The sequence below is a fragment of the Ambystoma mexicanum genome, chromosome 7p (assembly GCF_040938575.1).
Source record: "Ambystoma mexicanum isolate Mex_15411 chromosome 7p, UKY_AmexF1_1, whole genome shotgun sequence".
Lineage (NCBI taxonomy): Eukaryota > Metazoa > Chordata > Amphibia > Caudata > Ambystomatidae > Ambystoma > Ambystoma mexicanum.
The window spans coordinates 884,847,165-884,866,085 of record NC_090939.1 but is presented as its reverse complement, the minus strand read 5'-3'; the positions used below and the strand labels follow the sequence as shown (position 1 = coordinate 884,866,085).

Here is an 18,921-nt window from a genome sequence, read left to right as displayed (position 1 = left end):
GCCCTGTGCCATCACTATAGACAATTTCGGGAGAATGCCGATTTTGTGATTATTGGCTACAGCCCCAAAACAGTTGGTGGGCTGAAATTCTGGCCTGAGGTCAGCATACCAGTCTGGGGTGTACTGCTGATGGTGAAATCTGATCAAGCCCACCCATTCGCTCGGCTTAGGGCAGGGCAGGGCCCTGTGCTATCAGTATAGGTGATTTCGGGAGACTGCCTATTTTGTGACTTTTCCAAAAATAGGAATTTAGGACGGTATAACGTCCTTTCATAGGCAGTAATCACAAGGCCTTGCTTTTAAACATGCACATAATTCCGAAACTGAATGCTAAACTAAATGTTTAAGTCGGTGGCCGGGGGGGGGGGTAAGGGGGGTGGTGTGGGTGTCGGGGGTGAGAAAGGGCAGATAAGGGGTTGGGCGATGGGGAATAGGTAAAAATAGGTCCTGGAGGGGGAGTTTGCAGCAGGTAATTCGATGACTATTTTCAAAATTCTGTTGACGTTTAAAAGCCAGGCATTGTAATTACTGGCCATGAAAGAACATAGAACCGTTAGGACACAAGTTTGTCGTACCAGTCAGGGGTGTACTGGCGATAGTGAAATTTGACCAACCCCACAAATTCGCCCTGCACAGAGTGTAGCAGGGTCCAACCCTGTGCTCAGTATAGGCGATTTCGGGAGATTGACGTATTTATGATTTTTCAGAAATAGGAAGTTATAATACAATAAAACATACACAAGGCTATAGTAGGGCCCCACATGCATGTCAGCTACAGACCTGTGCAACGCCAAGTGGAACCGCTAGTCTGCGATAAATCTAAGTGCTACATTTCTGCAAACATTAAACATAATAGCTGCTAAAATAGGCATCCTCTGCATAAACCTGTGTGTAACCTGAAGGTCAGAGATTTGAATCCCAGCAAGTACAGTTACAAAGTCTATAAAATGAGTACCATTGAGTTGGGTACTAATAACACCCATTAATGACTAGAGAAGATGTACACCCAGGGCAGCCCTCTGTCCAGCAGGTCCTGCGGCTAAGGGCCCAAAGGCAAAGGGCAGTTCCTACAATGGCGGATCCCAGCGGTGTCTACAGGTGTCAGCAGGGGAAGCCAGTATCCAGCAGTCAACCAGCAGCAACTAAAAAAGTAAGTGTGGCATGGGTGTGGAGTAGAGCAATCACTCTACTCCAGAAAGCCCTGCCACTCTACATTACCTTACCTAAGAACATAGCTTGCAAGGCGAACATCACCTACATCACTCTCTTAGGAATACTCAACACTAGCAATCGCCTGTTATAAATTTACTGTCAAACATAGGTATATCAAACCATCTGTGTCTGCTAAAACAAAACCTACTGTATTATATTCTGAAGCCTGCTGCATTATGAAACCTAGGCCTTTCTCCCACTATACAGGACTCTCAATCTAGGTGTAGCCTCCATCCTTATATATGGTTAACATACCATTAGCCATTAGCCTGGATCGCATTCAGACAGAATTGTGAACGTTAGCAAGTGCCACAATTAGATAAAATTGTGAACATTAGCCTGCGCCATACCCAAATAGAACTGTGAATGATAACAATGGCCACACTTAGATAGAATTTATGTCCATTAACCTGCGTCGCATCTAAAAAGGATTGTAAATGTTGCCTTGTGTCACATCCAGACAGAAATGTGAATGTTAGCAAGTGCCACACTTAAATTGAACTGTGAACACTAGCCTGCGTCGCATCCAGACAAAATTGTGAATGTTAGCAAGTGCCACACTTAAATAGAATTGTGAACACTAGGCTGTGTCGCATCCAGACAGACAGAACTATGAATGATAGCAAGTGCCACACTTAGACAGAATTGTGAACATTAGCCTGCGCCAGACCCAAATAGAACTGTGAATGGTAACAATGGCCACACTTAGAATTTATGAACATTAACCTGCGCTGCATCTAGACAAGAGCGTAAATGCTGCCTTGCGTCGCATTTAGATAGATATGTAAATAACAGCAAGTGCCACAGTTAGTTAGAATTGTGAACATTAGCCTGCATCACATCTAGATAGATACGTGAATGACAGCAAGTGCCACATTTAGTTAGAATTCTGAACATTAGCCTGTGTCGCACCCACTCTACAGGACTCTCAAATCTAGGTATAGCCTCCACCTTTGTCTATTGTATGGTGAAACGTAATGTATTAGTAAACCTAGGCCTCTCTCCGACTTTACAGAACCCTCTAATCTAGGTGTAGCCTCCATCTTAGTCCACTATAGGGTTTCACGTAATGTATTATGAAACCTATGCCTCTCCATGACTTTTCAGGACACTCAAATTTAGGTGTGACATACATCTTCATCTATTGTATGGTGAAACGTAGTGTTTGGTGAGACCTGGGCCTCTCCCCCACCATAAAGGATTCTCAAGTCTAAGCATTTAGCTATACTGCGAAGGTTAGCTGCGAGGCATATAACCCACTAACCAAAAAGCTCAACATTTCTGCATACTTAACTCTCACAAAAACTCACACAACTACCTCTCACAGAGCAAGCCGCACACACTTCACCACACCGCAACAACAAACAAACACCACATAAGCCGCACCAACAGCACACTAGGACTGACATCGATCCGATACTCTCACCAAAGCTCAGCGCATGGTGTAAACCGATTTGAAACTGCCAACAGGACACCACCTCTCTCACTATCCCACTCCCTCTTCACCTTACTAACCCACCAAACCTTCTCGTTTGAGCGCCTGGGGACCAATATCGTTGGCGACGGTGCTTGGTACAAATACCTTTAACATTTAACATCCTAAACTGTGGTATAACGGTTGTAGTTGTTAATAATTAATCATGTATTTGTTCTTCTTCCATGAGTTGAGGTTACTTGACTGAGAATGTGACGGAATTCAGGATGTTAACAAAATAGATTTTTATCCATCTCAGAAATATGTTTTTTGCAACAATGATTCCATTAGTCATCGCAATGCCCCCAATGAAATTCTAGTTGAACAAGATCACTTTTCACACATTTCCCAATTGTACAGATATATAACAGTGGGTGGACGTATGCCAAAAAACAAACCCAATTTTGAAATGTATTCTCACCTTGTTGACTGTTTTCTTTTAAAGCGCCGCCAGATCACAGGAGTGCCACTGAACATTCTGCCCAGATACAAAGATTTGATACTTTTCTCTGTTGCGAAAGATACACAAGGCAAAATGTCCTAAAATATAAACAAAAAAACGTTACCAACACAAGAATAAGTGAATTAGACTTCTCTTCAACACCAGTAATTTGAGCTCCATTTCACAAGCAAATGCTTGCTGAAACGATGCTAAAAAGGTAGAATAAAGAAGTTCGGTTCCCGATGCTAAGTCATTCCCCAGAATTAGATCCCTCGAGAAGGTACTTTTAAACTGCACAACAACCTAAAACACCAATGGTGGTAGCAAGGATTAACTAAGAAGCATGGAGTCTTTGTGCCAGGAGGACAGTGTTCGATGTGGCCTGCTTTCTCGTAGTACCCTCGCCAGGTCCTGGCCGAACAACATCTAATCTATGCAGGGCTTATTTGTTAAGGAGGATAGGATGGGCAAAATGATGCTGCATATGAAAGTATAGGGCATAATCAAATAACCTATGATGTCACTAAGTGATTTGTCATCCCTTTTACGCTACGCTTTCAAAAACGGGATGTCTTCTAAATGTGGCAGCCTGCAATGACCAAGAGCCTCACAAAATGAAAACCCCCTTAAGCATTACAAAATAAATTTGAAAAAAAATAACGAGAAAATGCTTCATAGAACACTCTATCCAACAATTAAATCACCAAAATCAGTAAAACATAATTTGTTTTAATAAATCTTTCAATGTAAAGTGACTGTGCAAAAATGACATTAAAATTGAATCATCAACTTCAAGATGGCCACCGAGACGAGATAGACGTGTCGACGGCACTCCAGAGCCCTTCAGCATTGCAACGCAGATCCACCACCCCGTGAAGGCTGTACAGGCACAGAGGCAAAGGAGAAACATTAGCAAACACCTCCGGCAAAGTATTAGACTAAAAGGAGGGTGCGGAATGTGCCTACCAGTGGAGGCAAGGGAAGGAGTGAAGCCGGCCCGAAACCCGGGATGGCGGAGAGCTGCGACACAGGCCGCGGGTCCTGAAAAGGAGAGCGACGGGCCATGGGAGAAAGTAAGCGGCCGGGTTGAAAACGAGGCAGCAGCACCGCAACACGGCCACAGAATCAGGGTAACCAGACCTGAGAGGGGAATCGGTCCACTGGCCATCCCAAACAGCGAGAGGAGCGGGCCGACGGGAGAGACAGCGACCCCGAAGACAGGGCGGCGAACGGAGGGGCGACGCACCAAGTTTAGGAGCCAAGGGCAACCCGGATACCCACAAGGCAGAGGGCAAGTTCCACAGGGGTCCGGCAGGCTCGGGAAGACATCACGCTGCAGAGGAAGAGGAGAAAGAGCACGGCAGGGGAGAACGGCACCGGAGACCAGGCAGAGGCAGCCGGACAGAGGAAGAAGCAAAAGACCCAGGCGGGGGTGAACAGCACCGGAGGCCAGGCAGAGGCCGCAGAGAAAGAGGTGAGAGAACCCGACAGGGGAGAACAGAACCGAAGGCCAGGCAGGGGCTCTGGGGTTGAAGAGGAGCCCCGGAAGCAGCGCAGCAGGGAGGAAGATATCACCGGAGGGCGATACAACAGGTGGGGCCCAGAACATATCCTCGAGCACGGTCAAAAGTTGTGGGGGGGGAGCAGCGAGGAGGGGCGGATCCCCCCTATAGGAACCCTGGAAGCCCTGCAAGAGACACCCCCCAGACCTCTCATGGACAGGAACCTTTGAACCCGGGTGGAAAGGGCTACCCCACTGAGAAGTGGAGGGGACGCCTGGCCATCGAAGCAAGAAAAGACAACAACGATAGAGCGCTACCCCCACAACCCGCCAGCACACACAGGGGTGAGAGGGAAACGGGGACAAAAAAACGCAGCGGCCCAGGGAAGAGGGATTAACGCTGAGTTGACACAAACCCCCTAGGAAGAAGCAATGCCCCCTAGGGTCAATATTTGCAGAAAGGATCAGGACGAAGGCGAAAGGTGGGAAAAGCTTGCCGCAGAGAGAGGAGGGGATGGCACCGGAAAGGCAGGAAGCTGCACTCTGACCTAGGGCCCAAACACTGCCTCATGGGGAAGACTTCCGGCACATAACGAACATAGAGGATGTTAAGACTACCCATCAACGACCTCACCACCCAGGACGGGTGACCCTCCCAAGGCAGAGGCAACTCCCAAGGAGAAGAGGGGAAACAGAAACCCAGGGGAACCTGGGACGGCCCTGTCCACGTTCCAAGAGGCAAGACCTCACCGAAGAGGAGAAGAAGGGGAGAAACAAAAAGGCACATACTAAGGAGAATCCCCTGCACACTGGCCAAGGGACATAAGAGCTATAACAGCCCTAAGGGCCAAGGCCGGACCGTTAGAGGCAGGTAGCAGTGGAGACCCAGCCCACAAAGGGGGGCCCCACCAGAACTGAGGGGATAGGAGCCAAGCACCTGAGTCAGGGTAGAGCATCAACACATACCCCACCAAGGCCGCCCAGCCTTGGCAACCAAATACAAAATCAGAACGAACAAAGGAGGGCCGCCCCAGGAGGGACAACCCCGGAACACACCCGACAATGTGGCAACCCAGAGAAGCCAATGAAGCACATAAGGGTTCCCAAGAAGGGGCTGCAGAATGCTGCACCCCAGTGGACACAGACCCAACGGCCCCAATGTCACGTCAGGACCGCCACTGAGAAATGTTCACCCTACAGACCAATCTAGCAAGGACATTCCAGGACCAATTCCAGCTGATGAGATCAGACATTAACCTGGCCCTGGCGGAAATGAAAAAGGAAGTGGGGCAGCTGGGATAGCGGACGGACCTTCTGGAAAAGGGCCTACAGGAGGTTGACAGAGAAACAATGGCAAACAGTGAGGCGATTAAAAGACTGGACACGACAACACGGAACCTAGAGCTCAGGATGGAGGACATGGAAGATAAATCCAGGAGATTTAACATTAAGCTGAAACTACTATCAGAAATGGTGGAGGCAGGAGAGCTGAAAGGCGCTATACAGGACATCTTCGCCAAGCTACTAGGAGAAGTGACCCCAGACACAGTGGAATTGGACAGAGTGCGTAGAGTGGGACGTCGTAACAGGAGCCCGAACGCCAGACCAAGGGATGTACTAGCAGCATTCACGGGGTATTGCCAAAATGAGGCAGTCCTGAAGGCTGCTAGACAACGAGAGCCGGTAAAATACAAAGACCAACAAATTGAGCTGCATCAGGATCTAGCCAACAGCACCCTAGTGAAGCGCCACCAAATGGGCCCGATCCTCACAGTACTTAAGGAACGAGGGATCAGATACAAGTGGACCTTCCCCTTCGGTCTTCTTTTTGAATGGGCGGGCTCGCAGAAACTAATAACTACACTGCAAGAAGGGCAGACATCTTGCACTTAGACTTGGAGCAGGAGCATCGAGCAGACAGACAGGAGAGGTCACCCGAGGCAGAAAACAGAGCCAAACCCAGACCATAGCAATGGACCACAGTTAGAGACAGACAGAAGAGGAGGTCCATGCTACGGGGCCCACCCTGGAAAGGGAGGCGAAGAGGCAAATGCTGAAGAGGGAGAGGAAGCTAACGGGGGAAACCCTGAATAGATAAATCGACAAAGGGGTGGTGGACACAAAGGAGATCACATGGGCAGAGGGACGAAGGGAGTAAACATCATGAAGTTAACAAGGGTGATGAGGCCCGTGGGGGTGGGGGGAGAGGGGAGGGAAGTAGAGAGGAGGGACTCCCTATAGAAGGGGGGAAGATTAGGTGGGGGGTTGGGTTGAGGGGAGGGGATCAAGACAAGGAAGAGGGGCAGAAAAGAACTGAGGGGAGAACGGGGCAAGGACAAAGGAGAAAACAGAGGGCAGTAAGGGGGTCCACATGGAAAAGGGATGAGGGGGGAAAGGCGCTGGGGGGGACAAAGGGAGGGGCCCCCCCGGAACATCAGCAGACATAAGCATCAAGCAAAGATATACCGTTCAAGTGGGTGACTTACAATGTTAGGGGACTTAACTCCCCCCTGAAAAGGAAAAAGGTAGATATATTCACCAGGAAGGAAGGGCCAGACATCCGGGGGTTACAAGAAACACATCTCTTACTCAAAGATCAGGCACGGGTAAGACTGCACGGATTTGCCCAAATATTCCAAGCTTCAGGGATGACCAAGACAGGGGGCTACGCTGGCTATCAAAAACACAGTGGACTTTAGAGCAGCGGAGATCCTTTGAGATAAGGGAGGTAGATATATAAATAGTGATGGGAACATATTGGGATCTCGCATATACAACAGCGGTCATTTACGCACCCACCTCAGGCCAAAAAACATTCCTGAGGCGATTTTTGGGAACAGTGGAAGAAAGCGCAAGGGGCCAAGTGATTATAATGGGGGACCTCAACATAGCCTGGGATAGAGAACGGGATAGGTCAGGGGGAAAAGGTAAAAGAGAGGGGGTGGTAGCCACAGCGGAACTAAGGGACAGGATGGCACAGGTGGGTCTAAGGGACGTGTGGCAGGAATTGAATAGGGACGAGGAAGGCAACACCTTTCTCTCGAGCGTACATGGTACGCAGTCGAGAATAGATTTTACGTTTTAGGTCATGGCAGCCCTGCTGTGAAGGGTCAAGGGAGTAAAAGCGGGCCCAACGAATAGCGGATCATAAAATCGTCTCTATGCAATTGGAACTAGGGGATAAAAGAAGGGGGTGTGGGGATGTAAATATCCAGGGACCCTTTTGAAGAACCCAGTACTTAAAAGGGGAAATGGAGGGGAAGATGAGGGAATTTTTCGAGAACAATAAAAGGGGGGACACAAGGGAAGATACCAGATGGGACGCATTTACAGCCACAATGAAGGGGGAGCTCATAGCGCCCAAAACACAGAGGAAGAGGCAACTGGGGGTGCTGGAGACACAGGTGGAATCAGCGAGGAAGAAGGCAGGGGAGACACCCAATAGATCCTCCCTGAGGGAATATAGGCGGGCGATAGGTCAGCTGGGGCTCCTACGAACAAAGAGAGCGGAAGGAGCATTACTCTTTGTCCAAAATCCTAGGCGAAAGCGAACAAGGCGGATGCCCTATTGGCACGCCTTCTGAGGGAAGCGGGGGCTAAAAATGTGATCACGGAACTAAAAACAGAAACCGGGGAGAGCATCAAACGCATTGAAGATATCCAAGAAAGCCTAGCAAAATTCTAGGAGACATTGTATACTTCGCAGAACCCCCAGCCCCACATGCAGGAGGATTTCCTGGAGAGGGTCAACATACACAAAATAAGTAGGGAAGCCCAAGATGCCTTAAACCAAGAGATTACGGAGGATGAGGTGAGGAGAGTTATCGGGAGCTTGCCCACGGGCAAGGCCCCGGCCCAGACGGCTACACAGCGGCATTTTATAAAGTTGCACAACAACTTTAGTACCGCAACTGACAACTTTTCAACGCTTTCAAAAATACATGCCGCATAGCCCCCTCCATGGAAAAGTCCAAAATTACCCTAATTCTGAAACTTAACAAGGACCCTATGGAGCGAACATCTTACAGGCCAATCGCACTAATCAATGGGGATGTGAAAATGTATACTAAAATCTTAGCGAAGAGACTGGAGGGGTTACTCCCAGAACTGATCCACCAGGACCAGGCAGGTTTCATAAGAGGTAGACAGACGGCAGATAACATATGGAGGGTGGCACACCTGCTGGAAAAAGCGCAGAAAACTGACACTCCTGCGGTACTCCCGTCACTTGACGCTGAAAAAGCATTCAACCGTGTGGAGTGGTCCTTTCTGTTTAGGGTCATGGGGAAGATGGGCCTGGATGGAAACTTTCTAAAAATGGTGCAGGCCAATTATCAGGAACCACTAACACAGGCATTTTTCAGTAAATGGGGCCATGTCACACCCATTCAGACTGAACATGGGAACAAAAAAGGATGTCCTCTCTCCCCGCTGCATTACGCAATCCATTTAGAACCCCTTCTGCAGGCAATACGGGAGGCAGGCGACATCAAAGGCATCCCATTCGGAGGAAAGCAACATAAGGTGGCCGCAATTGCAGACGACATGCTGCTCACTCTGACCAAACCTCTAAAATCCATCAGGGCAGAATTTGGGGAGGTGTCAGGCCTGCATATAAACATCGGCAAGTCCGAGCTGATGAGCCTCACTCTGGGGGCAGAAGACCACAATAGACTGAAAGCAGCTACACCGTTTGTGTGGAGCCCAGGTAGGGGATCAGATACTTGGGAGTGCAGATCACCCCTGCACTCACAGGGTGGTATGTGGTTAACTACCCTCCCCTATTGAAGGGAGTAAAGTGGGACCTGCACAAGTGGCGGAACCTCCAAATCTCATGCGTGGGGAGACTGGCTGCAGTGAAAATGGTCACGCTACTAAGCATTCTATATCTATTCCAGGCAATCCCACAGGCAGCCTCGGCAAGCTTCTTCAGGGAGCTACGGACCATAACCAACGAGTTTATATGTGAAGGTAGGAGAGCGAGGATCAATAGGCACCTACTTATGGCCCCGAGGAGGTGAGGGGGGGCTGGCCATCCCCAACTTCCAGCAGTACTATGAAGCTACCCAGCTAAGAGTGATCAGGGAATGGCTCCATGAGGGAGAGGAGAAACAGTGGGTCAGGATGAACAGGGCAGTGGCAAAACACAATCTGAGGGATGTGCTTTGGCTGCCAAAACAGCACAGACCGAAACACATGTAGGAGAGCTCCATCACGAAACTGGTGGCGGACATTTGGGATAGGCTAGCGAAAGCCCAGGGAATTACGACCTTCCCGTTGTTACGCTCACCTGGGGTCCACAGGGGCGCCGAGCTAAGCTGGACTGCAACGGTCTCCACCAATGCCAACTCGTAGTGTAGTGATGAATGATTGCGCTTGCCCATTGAGTTTTGTCTGTCTGGCACGTAGGAGGATTTTCCTAGAGTGGTAAAAATGGCAAATTAGTTGACCGCTGGAAGGAGGTTTTGACTTCTGCTTCCGTAACCACCTGGTGTTCCCCCTTATATGTCTCACCTTATTGTTAAGAAGGATGGGCTCTCCATCCTTCGTCGGAATGCAGGGGTGCGTTGAACTGGAGATCCAGTTAACTACACTGATCCCGTAATCTTATGGCAGAGTTCCGGACAACAATGTCTCAAAGGTAAGTCTTATGCTAGTCCAAGGTAGCATGTAATGCTTTAGAGTTCAAGTTGTCTTATTGTTCCCTCTTGTGCCTTTTCTTTATGTTTCTTTCTCTTGTAGATTGCCCAAGACAGGTGTCTCTTCTTCGAAAGAAACGAGGTAGCGCCAAGGTAAGATTCGGTATGTGCAATAAACAAACAGTCTTAGTATGCGATGTTGGACATTAATGTGATTAATCTATTGTCCTCTCTTTATTCTGCAGGTGCGGCGTTCCCATGGAGCGATGAACGTATGGTGGAAACTCGCCGGACCTCTGCTGAGTATTACCTCGGTAAGTATCTGGTGATGCGAGGTCTAAATGTCTTTTAGCGAGGCGCAGCTCACCTGTTAACTTTTCTTATCTTTTTGCAGATGCGGATGTTCCGGACGGCGATCCCGTCAGAGTGCCTCGCTGGATCGTGTGGATGAAATGAGCATCTGTGAGTATCCCGCGGCGCTGATGCTGGCTGTATAGCACGGTAACTGGTATTCCTTTTCTTGCAGGTGCGACGACTCCCGGATGCTTGCGATGACAAATGGAAGGCTCCTGTTCTAATCTGCTTTCTTTTTCCCCTTTGCAGGTTCGGATCGCGAAGAACAAGACAGGCATGGCTGAGGACTGGATACTGGAGCTGCAGGCATGGTGAGCTTTACGCTGTAGGAGTGCAGAATAACGTGAAGCGTGTTCTGTTCTCCGGGCGTGGTTTAAATAGCCACTCAAAAGTAGTCCCCAGGTAAAGTAGTCCCAGTAACACACCCAAAGAAATAGTCCCTTGAATAAAGTAATCCCTTCAAAAAAGGCCTCAAGGTGGCCTGTACATGTTTTCTCCACAAGATGACCTGGTTTGCCTGAATGAGGCAGTATGAGCCTGGTGCCAACGGTGCCAGGACTGTGTCCAAGAAGCCCTTAAACAATCTTTTGGGACCTTACAGTTCCCCATGGGTGCTAATTCTCTGGGCAGACTGGTCCGCTCCTGATGTCTGGGGGCAGGCATTGTGACACCCGTCCCCCTTCACACCTATCTTCAATAATGGAGATTTAATGCCTGGGACAGGGAAGGGCGCCCTCAGGAAATGGCGGGAGGGAGGCTGCAGGACGCTGCGGGATCTGTTCTGAGGAGAGGAGATCCTTGCCTTTACAGATTGGAAAAGGGAATTTGCAGTAGGGGCGGGGGAGAGGCTTAGATATGCCCAACTATGTCACTGGCTGCTACACCCTGTAAACAAGGAGGCGGCCATTAGGGAAGTAACACTGTTCGAAAAATGTCTACTGTCAAATTATGGGGCTAAGGTGCTGATCTCCAACCTGTACAGGATAGTGGACGATGCCACTCCTAGACAGCAATGGCCGTACATGCATAGATGGGAGCAGGTACTGGGGAGGGACATCGAAAAGAAGAGTGGGGGAAACTGTGAGGGAAGATTCCCAGGCTAGCAAGAGCCTCCCAGGTACAAGAGGCCTGGTACAAAATACTTTTTGGGTGGCACTACATGCCCGTCCACCTTCACAGAATATACCCGGGAACATCAGGGGAGTGCTGGAGGGGGTGCGGGAAACATGGCACGCTGGAGCACATTTGGTGAAGATGCCCAAAAATTGAGTCTTTTTGGAGAGAAATACAGCAGGCACAGGAACAGGCTTACGGAAAAGAGGGAAGCAGACCTCCGGAACAGATCTTGTTGGGCCTTAAGGGAGGGGAGGCAGCGGGGAAACCCAGAACCCAAGGAAAAGCAAGAGTCGTACTAATTCTGGCAGCAATGACTATAATTGCAAAAAGATGGAAGAGCCTGAATATACCCACAATTCAGGACTGATTGTGCAAAGTGTAAGAAATAGTAGCCATGGAGTGGGCCACCTATGCCATGAACGGTAATGTGCATAAATTCGCAAAAGACTGAAGAGAGACTCTGGCCTTCCCCAAAGACGACATCAGGGCCGTATGGTGCCCTTAGCGCCTCAAACTCCTTGATTTGCAATGAACATCTTAGGACCGCACAAGCTGATGCAGACTAGGAAAGGACTTGAGATTGCCTCTCGGGGGAGGGAGGAAGGGGGGGCAACACTGGGGGATTTACATGTTGTAAACTCGATAAAAAGAAGTTTAAAAAAAATAATAATAATTGAATCATCAATATAAAGTGCTTATGCCTAAAACCCCATATACATGACCAAAGATAGGTTTTCTGTAATTAGTATTGTCCATATATGGAAATGGTATCACAGGAAGTTCATTAACCGACTTCAATGATTTAAGTAATTTTGCTCAGACTGGATATGTAGGAATTTTCAGGATAGCACGTGCACGACTTTGGTGTGGATGAGATCAGTTGATATGATTGTGCAAAAACCTGTTTGGTCATGTGTATAGGGGTTTACGGACCAGCAGTTTATATTGAGGATTCTGTTTTTTGCACAATCACTTTACATTGAAAGATGTATTTAAAAAAATTTAATGTTTCTGATGTTGGTAATTAATTGTTGAATTTGTTGAATAGAGTGTTCTACCGAGCATTTTCTCGTTATTTTTTTTAAACTGATTTTGTAATGCTTTAGGGGGTTTTGCTTTTGTGAGAGTATGTTGTTATGCCTTCGACTGCCCTGCATTAGAAATTGCATAGGCTATAACTCATATGCATGTTATGCAATGACCAAGAGGCCTGAGACCAGATTCCAAACAGACTTAGGATGCATCGCCTGGCAGGACCCACAGCTCTATTCATGCTCTGCACCAAGACATAGCGCTGTTGTTGATCCAAGACCAACCTCAGATTCTTAAACCCTGAAACCTCCATGATATTGAGAAAAGTGGCAAAATGTTTCCAAAGAAGCATCTGTAGCAAATGGAAAAATAAACTGTACCCTATATGCTACATCCGACTTTAGCAGTGCGCATGCCACTGTATAGAAGCCAGTTATGGAGCTATAGAGATGCCCCCTGCTGGCTGCTTAAGGATTTCCCACATCTAGTCTCTGTTTAATGCCCTTTAAAGGTTGAGAAATATTTGGAGGAAGGGGTTCTTTGTAAGACTGCTATCCTGATGGATCAAGTTCAAGAAGTATCTGAACTTCCAAGCGAAGATCCACAGGGTACACCTGGGGCAATGAATTCGGCAGTTTGAGAAAATCATTTAACAAAAGTTTGAAACCATGCTTAATGTTAAGAGGTTTTCTCAGAGCCTACTCTGAAGAGGGGTTCAGTTCCATCAAGGTATACAGTAAAGACCAACCAAACTCTTGATGGTAGAGTAGCAGCGCAGTAGGCTTGGACTTGGTAGGCGGTAGGCTGGGGGCAAATTCAAATGGACACTGACAAAGACTGGTAAGCATAGAGGTCTTCACAGATAAATAGAAAAATACTTTTTAGCAATAGGATGCATCAAATTAAACATGCCAATAAGGTACATAACTACAATACAAACAAATACACACCGAGGTCATCAATTTCATTCCACAACATCACTATAGATTAATGCAAATAGCAAATCAATGTACAGCAATACTGTTAGGAGTTTGCATGGGGGAGAAGAAAGGCATTACATACACCAAATAATTATCAAGTGATAGCAAAGGTAAGCTCAATCAATCCTTCCCCCCACTCTAGGAACAGAGTCAACAATGTTCCAAGTTAGCAAGTTAAAGTACTTTTGGAGGGGATTAAGGCAGTTTAAGCCCCCCCCCCCATAGAAAATTAAGCAGCTTTGTCTTGTGAAATGACAAGTGTAGAAAATAGTTTTCCTTTCAAGGGAAGTTGCAGCTACGGATTCCTACACACTGGGGGACCCATTTCAGGAACAGAATTCACTGCGACATGGATGGAGGGACAGAGGCTCCACCCAGACTGCTCTTCACAATAGAGAGTATTAGCAGAAGGGTGACTATGTTCGAGTCTTTCAAGGAAGGGATCAGTGAGGTTTCCAGCCCTCCAGCCAGAAGATTTTCAAGCAGCAGCAGTGTTTCTTATATGGATGGTGCAGGCTCTGGAGTTACCCAATGACAGTTACAAAGCCCAGAGGTAGCAGAATCACAGTGAGACTGATCGATTCCACCAGTCTAAGGGGTGGAGGCACAAGGTGTGGGTCTCCCCTAGTCACAGAACAAAAGGTAAAGAGGTTCTTGGTGGTAGGCTTGTTCAGTGCAAGTTGCACCTGCAGTCCTTCAGTGTACTCTATGTATCTTCATTCTTCCTACTCTTGGTAACAGTGGGCAAACAACATAATGACAAATGCAAAGGAGGAAGGCCCACCTAGACTTGGTGGGAAAACATGTCTGACAGTAGTCAGTCATAACATTCAAGAACTTCTTATAAGAACAAAGCAATCATTAATTAACATTCCGATATATAGGTTTCAGAGTGTGCGCATTTTAATTAGAACAGAATAGATTTAAAGAAAACATTCTTCATCGAATACATAGAATAAAGACAATTTCAACATTCAATAATCATTGTGTAAAGAACTAAGAGTTAGTTTCCTTTTGTTTTTCAACCAATATCATTCAGTGTTGGAAGTCAAAGTCCTTCATCAGGTACAATTTTCAAATGAATTTCCCTAAAATTAAACAAAATAAATCACTTTCAGAATTAAATCCCGTTCCTGTATAATTAGATTAATGTTTAATCATCATTTGGAAACCAAACACTGACCTGTGTCCTTTTAATGTCCACTTGTAACTGAACAAGGTTCTGTAAGGTGTGGTTCACTCTTGTGTTATCTGAAGCTCAACCATATGGTTCACCAAAACTTATCTTCAATCCAATTTGACAATATTGTGTGTGCTCATTTATCGACCTCGGAAGGATGAAAGGCTGAGTTTGGCCGTGCCGGGATTCAAACCTGCGTCGGCAGGCTCTGCGTGGATGTCAAAGCGAGCGCTCTACTCGCTGTGCTATCTGACCGGCTTTCTACCAAACATCAACGGTTGATAGGTAGAGTGGATAAGACTTGCTACAGCTAGTTTATGACACTTTAGTGACTTTTTGCATTGATGTATTAGAGTTGTATACTTGTCTTGCACAGCACTTGTCACTTTTTTTGACATTTGAGAATTAATGTGTTTGCAATTTTTTATGTATTTATGTGTTTTATGCCATTTGATTTATATGAATAAAATGTATAACTGTTTTGATAAAATGTTCTATTGAATAATTTGTGTGTCATTATGGACATAATTTGAATGTATTGTGATGTACTGGTAGGCATATCTATGAATTTCTAGGTCTGCAGATACAATACAAAGGACTGTTGGGTTCTCTGGTCTGTATGTTAATTGTTGCTGTCAGGGGAATGAACCCAGCAGTTCCACGCTTTCCCCCAGTCTTCTCTGTGTATTTTATTTTTTTTTGCTTCTCTTTGTCTACCTTGTATCCCTTGTCTGCTAGAATAGTCATTAGCTGTATCGAGTCCTGTCTGCACTCATCCTCTGATGTGCTACAGATTCAAATTTAATCTATGTACTGTATCACAGTGCTTTTCAAATCAACGTTGTCGAAGTCCATCTGTAGGACTCTATTAAAGATTGATGGGGACTCACAGTACCCTTGGGCCAGCCTAATATGTTTCAGGCGAATCTGTCAAAACATAAATAAAGTCAATTCTTTTGAGTCTTTGTGCAATGGGATTGAGAAAAACGCATTTTTCAAATCAATCACCATGAAGCTTCTACTGGGATACTACATAATATCGTTGCTGGAATAAGAACTAAAGGAAACTCTGCACCTACAATCTGGTTAATCGGTCTCATCTTGTATAAATCTCCACGACCCTCCCTTTGATTTCATCACAGGGTACACTGCGGTGTTGTACAATGATTCGGACGATACCAGAATACTTTGTTCCATCAGTGCTGAAATAGTCTTGAAAATGCCTCTTGTCAGCCTCTCAAGACATTGGATACTGTCTTGCTCGAGGTAAAATGGCTCCTGTCCTCAGCTTTTTCTTGACTTCTCGAATTCCCTTCAACAGGCCTACGTCATAAGGGCCTGTAGTCCTTAAGGCACTTAGCACTTTCTCCAAGTCTTCGTCAAAAAAAAGCTGGTTGCTGCCGTATTATTGCCAATAGCTGTGGAATCTCCCTTTTCACTATTCTTATCCAATATGTAATACTCATAAAGAACACCACTTCATCATCTGTTGGATCATCTCAAAATATGTCATTGTCAGTGACGTCAGTCAATCTATTTATTCACATTTTTAAAGCACACATCAGCCCTAGGGCATCGTGGCGCTGTTACAGATATACATTGCTGGTTGCAGAGGAAGGCTCAGAAAATACATTGACAATTTGCATTTACCAATAATCTTAGCGTTACATAGACATTGTAGATTGCGGAGTAACAGAGTTAAGCAGGGCTGCGAGTGTGGAGAGGCTGAGGGAGTAGTGTGAGGTTATGTGAATAGTGTGGTTTTTAGGGATTTGCGGAAGGAAAAAAAGAGGGTTCTGCTCGGAATGTGTTGGAGAGGGCATTCCAGAGTTTAGGTGCTATATGAGGGAAGCTGATACCTCCGGCGTTGGCTCTTTTTATGGCCCTTCATCTTCCATACTACACCCTTCCCCAATGGCAATCACTGTTCTACATGGTCTACCCTTGTCATCTGTTCCTTCGAGCATTGCCATTTCCCCTCGTACTATGGCTGTATCTAATTCTAGAGGGATTGTCTGACACCTCCTCTTCGTCCATAGGCATCTGTGGCCTAAACAGAAATTTGTCAGGTATCTTCATAGTTCTTCACACTAAGCCAGGTAGCCATGTTAACAGATGCTCACCCCGTAAAGAAAAACGTTTGGCTCCATCGGTACACCTTGCAGAGTCACTTGCCCTGTGAATGCCAATATAAATTCACCCACATTCATGTAATGTATTCCAGGAGTGTAACACATTATGCCTTTGTCAATGAAAGAAATCGTCATGTTAAGCTTTGTCATTAAGTCTCTTCCCAAAATGTTGTCTGCTGTGAATACAACAATGGAACAGACATCTCACATTCTCCTATAGAGATTGATAATTCATCAGTAAAAGGAACTACACTTGTAGCTGCAGAGAACCCTTGAGCATCCAAGGCAATTCCCAACATCAGATATGTTCCCTCTCGTATACATGAGCGAGTAGCTCCAGTGTCTCCTAGAAACAAAAAAGATGTGCCTCCTATCGTCACATCAACCCTTGGTTCCTCTTGGGGTCTGGTGTCACTGATAGTACTGAACACATCAAGTAGCCCTGTGAGCTGTCCTATTTTGTATACATGCATACCCCATACCCGTGAAAGGATTTGCTCCTACCACAGTGACACCCCCTATTCTAGGTGTCAATAATAGTCTTGTGTTTGCATTCTGGTGTATCTGCATGGGGGCATGCAGCAACTGCCCTTCTAGTGGATTCAATGGTGGTTGCTGTGCCTGTTGCATTTGCAGCGCTTGTGCCTGATACACTGTTTGATCCTGGTCGAACCCTTCCCTAGCTTGTGAGCTATATGCTGGAGGATAAGCTGTCGCCGCTTAAGAATTGGCCATTCTGTACGTACCCTTTACTCCCGCATGTGGGCGTAATGTGCCCAGTCATCCCATCCCACACATCCAACATAAAGGAGGAGCCCATCTGACTAGTTCCCCTTGCGTATTCTGATTCTCATTCTGCGTATTCTGAAACCCACTTTGATCGTTTTGAAATCCACCCTTTCCTCTGTAACCCATACCTCTACCTCGGGGCACAAACCCATAACATCCTTGGTTTATCGGGTGCTGGTTATTCACCTGCGACGTACCCACTGTTGGCTTTATCCCTAATCCTTCTCTGCTCGTCATTACTGCTCCTTCTATGGCATATTTTGGCAATTTCTTCTGAACTAGCTTGGCTTCCTCAAGTTTTCTATCATTCTCTTTCTTCTTATTTTTCTCCTGCAACAGCCGACAGTGATGCACTATAGTCAACTGTATTTCTGCCCATTACTTTGTTTTTATTCCCACCAATTTCTTGAGTTGCCTCTGCACCTGCACGGGCAACCCTTGACATAAAATGTGGTCAAATACTGCCACTGTTTTCCCCCACTGCTCGCGCAGAGTCCAACGCTCTTTAATGTCCTCAATGTAAGCAAGAGGATCCTCGTCTTCTTTAATTTATACGTGTCATAATTGCACCCCTGTCTGACGTGCCAGGATACTGTACCCCGAGAGCCCTCCAGACATCTGCTCTACAATTATTAAAAGTCGCTCCATTGTGCGCTGTGTTCTGTGCTGTCACACTCAAATAGCCTACTCTCTTCCAAATGTCATCAGCTCTTTCCCCAAGAATGGCTGCTATGAGACCCTTAATGTCCCCTATTGCCAAGGTATTTCCACCTGTCATTTTTTCTAATTCATAAATCCATTTTCCCGCACCTGCCATTAAACTGGGGAGTTTGCACCTTACATTATCCTTATCCATCTGCGACCATGGAATATACTATGGTCTCGCTCCTCCTTTTTCCAATAAGGGAAACTGTATAAATCCTGACCCGCAATCGGCTCCCATCGTCTGCCTATCCATAGTCGGGACAATGGTTCCTGATCGTCTCCTCCCTGGCAACGATCTTAACCTGTTGAAATATGGCGTTGATTCTCCCTTCTCACTATACGATCGTCCTTTGGGACACTTTGGA

The 18,921-nt window shown here is 46.5% G+C and overlaps 1 protein-coding gene across 2 annotated transcripts in view; it reads right to left on the bottom strand.

Moving 5' to 3' along the window:
• GAS6 (growth arrest specific 6) overlaps positions 1-18,921 on the bottom strand; it is a 975,360-nt gene that overhangs the window by 233,826 nt on the left and 722,613 nt on the right. For both annotated transcript variants that reach the window (XM_069637123.1, XM_069637124.1), the window contains one exon: positions 3,108-3,226. In XM_069637123.1, the coding sequence (XP_069493224.1) occupies positions 3,108-3,226 (119 nt within the window). The remainder of the gene's footprint in view (positions 1-3,107; positions 3,227-18,921) is intronic.